This window comes from Monopterus albus, unplaced genomic scaffold (genome assembly GCF_001952655.1).
Source record: "Monopterus albus unplaced genomic scaffold, M_albus_1.0 scaffold98.1, whole genome shotgun sequence".
NCBI classification, from domain to species: domain Eukaryota; kingdom Metazoa; phylum Chordata; class Actinopteri; order Synbranchiformes; family Synbranchidae; genus Monopterus; species Monopterus albus.
Window position 1 is genome coordinate 3,189,498 of NW_018127978.1, and position 2,901 is coordinate 3,192,398.

The window sequence follows — 2,901 nt, forward strand, 5'->3', positions numbered from 1 at the left end:
GTTCATCAGGCTCTCGTAGTAACAGGATCAGTGATAATAATGACAATAAACACTTTGAGTCTTGGGTGACAGCTGAAAAGAGCAGATTCTCAGTTTAGGCTTTATTATTGATTTTGAGTTCTGATATATGGCTTTATAGAGAACATTAATGATTGGATGACAGCAGTTCTGCTATAGCTGCTATACCTACTCTATAATGCTACATGACAAAACACTTGTCACTTCACATTCCTTTGTGGCTACATATGGTCTGCTAAGAAAATAAATCTGAGCAGGGAGTTTCACTATAGAATTTGTGCAAACAGCTTAATGTATTTGTCCTGAGACTGGCAAGAATAAGGAGTGAGGGAAATCAGCTGTACATGGTCATGGTCTTAGGGCAGAGACAAACCAAGCACAGGATGAAAGCACTTTCCCAAACAATTCCCTTCTCGTGCATTGATTAGCTAATCGTAACACCCAGTCATAGTGGTACTCTCTCACTGACAAGGCATGATTGCTGGTGCCAATTCCACATGTCGAATTGGCCACCAAGCTGCTGACAGAGGATGACTAATGCTAACAGTGCGAGACACACCGGGAGGACGAGCCCTGATAGACAGTCACCGACCCAATAGTGGCCGACCGTCGAGTTATTGTGTCTCTGCCTTTATATTGTTCCATCACCTAACACTGTTCACTGCTTTGGTGATCAGTTTGACATGAATTTCACTGTGGGATTCAGTGATAACTGATAGATGGCTTTGGGTGGAAATGCAACACACTGTGATATTTCAGAAAAAAACACCAACATATGGGGTGGGTAAAATTATTCAAAGGAAATTCTACCTTGCATTGTAACCTACTGTTCATGTACATCAGCTAACTAGCTAATTCAGCATGTGTTAGCTATGTTAGCAATTTCTTTACTTGTACAATAGGTTACATTCTGCTATATCTATTGTTACCATTCACAGGAATTATTCTACAACAAAGTTGTAGCCTACTTCATATATCCTTAGTGGAGGCCTTATCGGCTATAAATAACATCCTGAGATGAGGGTACAGAGAAATGTCCAGTCAGCTGTTTGATCAGCTCGAGGATGCTGCAAATCACTAACATTCCTCCAGACACTGACTGTTGATTGACAGGTCATTCCTGTTGCCAGCTTACATTTTCAGTGCATATAACTTACTGTTGTTTTTACATTCATTCGATCTATAGGTGCTCTGCAATAACACTTAGGTGCTACGCCTAAGCCTTTCTGTGGGTGGGAAAACCCTGCAGATGCAGAGTCTGTTTCTTGTACTTATTTATTGAATCCAGTGAGTTAAATTTTGGATCTGTGCTCTGAACTTATGCAGATGAGCAGGAAGAATATCACAGAATACCACCCAGACCTGTTTGATCAAGTTCAGTCCTGTCTTTCTTTGGCATGAATAATAACAATGATGAATTTATTGAAATACAGAAATAATATAATATTTGAATGTTTTCCCTTTAAAAAGCTGTTTTTAGTTTTTATATCCACAAATGAAAAAAGGTTTCATGAGCTATAACATGCAGTGTATTGTTGGTTGAAACATTGTCCCTACTAAAGTGTGAAAGGGAGTAGTAAAACTGACATTTTTATTTACTTTTTGTAGTGCTGCATAAATCTGAATCTGTTTTAATGTGGAAACTGTTTCCTGTTTTCTTCCCTCATCTCTTCCAGAGTTGACACTCCCTCAGTTTTACAACTTCCTACATGAGATGGAGAGAGCCAGGGCCAGCATGGAGTGTTTCAGTTGAGTGTGTGTGTGTGTGTGTGTGTGTGTGTGTATACATGTCTATTATATTGTGAAGTCAAATTTTTGATGCCATTGTTGTGAGAACACTTAAGCTGGTCTCAGACCTTCACAGGGCTGTTTGAAGGGTAAGACTTGGTTTGAGGGTTAAGGGTAGAATTAGGTTAGATTAGCATTAGGGGCTAGGGAAGGCATTATGTCAATGAGCTGCAGAACAGTGAGTGGTGTTTATTACAGTGTGTGTGTGTGTGTGTGTGTGTGTGTGTGTGTGCGTGCGTGTGTATGGCACAGACAGCCTGTCAGTGACTGAAGCTGAACATAAAAAGAAATTTTGTAGCTTCCTGTCAGACATTTATAGTTAAATCAATAAAGATGAATACACAGAAGAAGCACTAATGTCCTGCAGTGTTTTGTAAACTTTGATTTATGTGGGAATAAAGCATCAATCCTGTCAATGAATTTCTTCTTCTGGCATTAGCAAAGGGACTGTTTTAATAGCTGAGATGTGAATGAAGCCCTGTGACAGACTGGCGACCTGTCCAGGTGTACCCTGCCTCTCGCCCAATGTCAGCTGGGATTGGCTCCAGACCTCCCTGCGAGCCTCTTCAGAATAAGTGGTGTAGACAATGGATGGATGGACATAAATGATGTCTGACATGTCGTCAATACTTACTCCTCATCTGTTGTGAAGACAAAGCTTCAGTGGACATTGTGGGAAAATTTTGGTGCTTCATTCCTAAACAAAAAGTGTGAAATGAGATAAAGTTAACCCACGGCCACCCAGACCTGTTTGATTAAATTCAGTCCTGTTGTTTCTTGGCATGAATAATAAAGTGATGCATTTATTGAAATATAAAGAATTGATACATACTGTATATTTACACATTTGCTGAGACACAGACACACAAGGCAGAACAGATTTTCACAGATTTTCACAGATTTTTTTACAGTGATACCTTTAAAAATGTTATTGCATAAAACTAAATATTAACAGATGAAAAGTAGACAAAATGAGTGTCGATGAAAGGACGGACAGTGAGAAATACCACAAACACTTATACTTTTAAACCTTGAGGCAGATGTCAGAGGGGTGGGCAGATAATAGTCCTCATTGTTCCACATTTCTGCTATTCT

The 2,901-nt window shown here is 39.5% G+C and overlaps 1 protein-coding gene across 1 annotated transcript in view; it reads left to right on the forward strand.

The window, feature by feature from the left end:
* The window catches only part of commd7 (COMM domain containing 7), an 8,995-nt gene extending 6,406 nt beyond the window's left edge, over nucleotides 1-2,589 (forward strand). Inside the window, exon 9 of the mRNA XM_020609209.1 lies at nucleotides 1,695-2,589. Within this exon, the coding sequence (XP_020464865.1) occupies nucleotides 1,695-1,771 (77 nt within the window). The 3' untranslated portion in view covers nucleotides 1,772-2,589. The remainder of the gene's footprint in view (nucleotides 1-1,694) is intronic.
* Nucleotides 2,590-2,901: the final 312 nt, after the last annotated feature.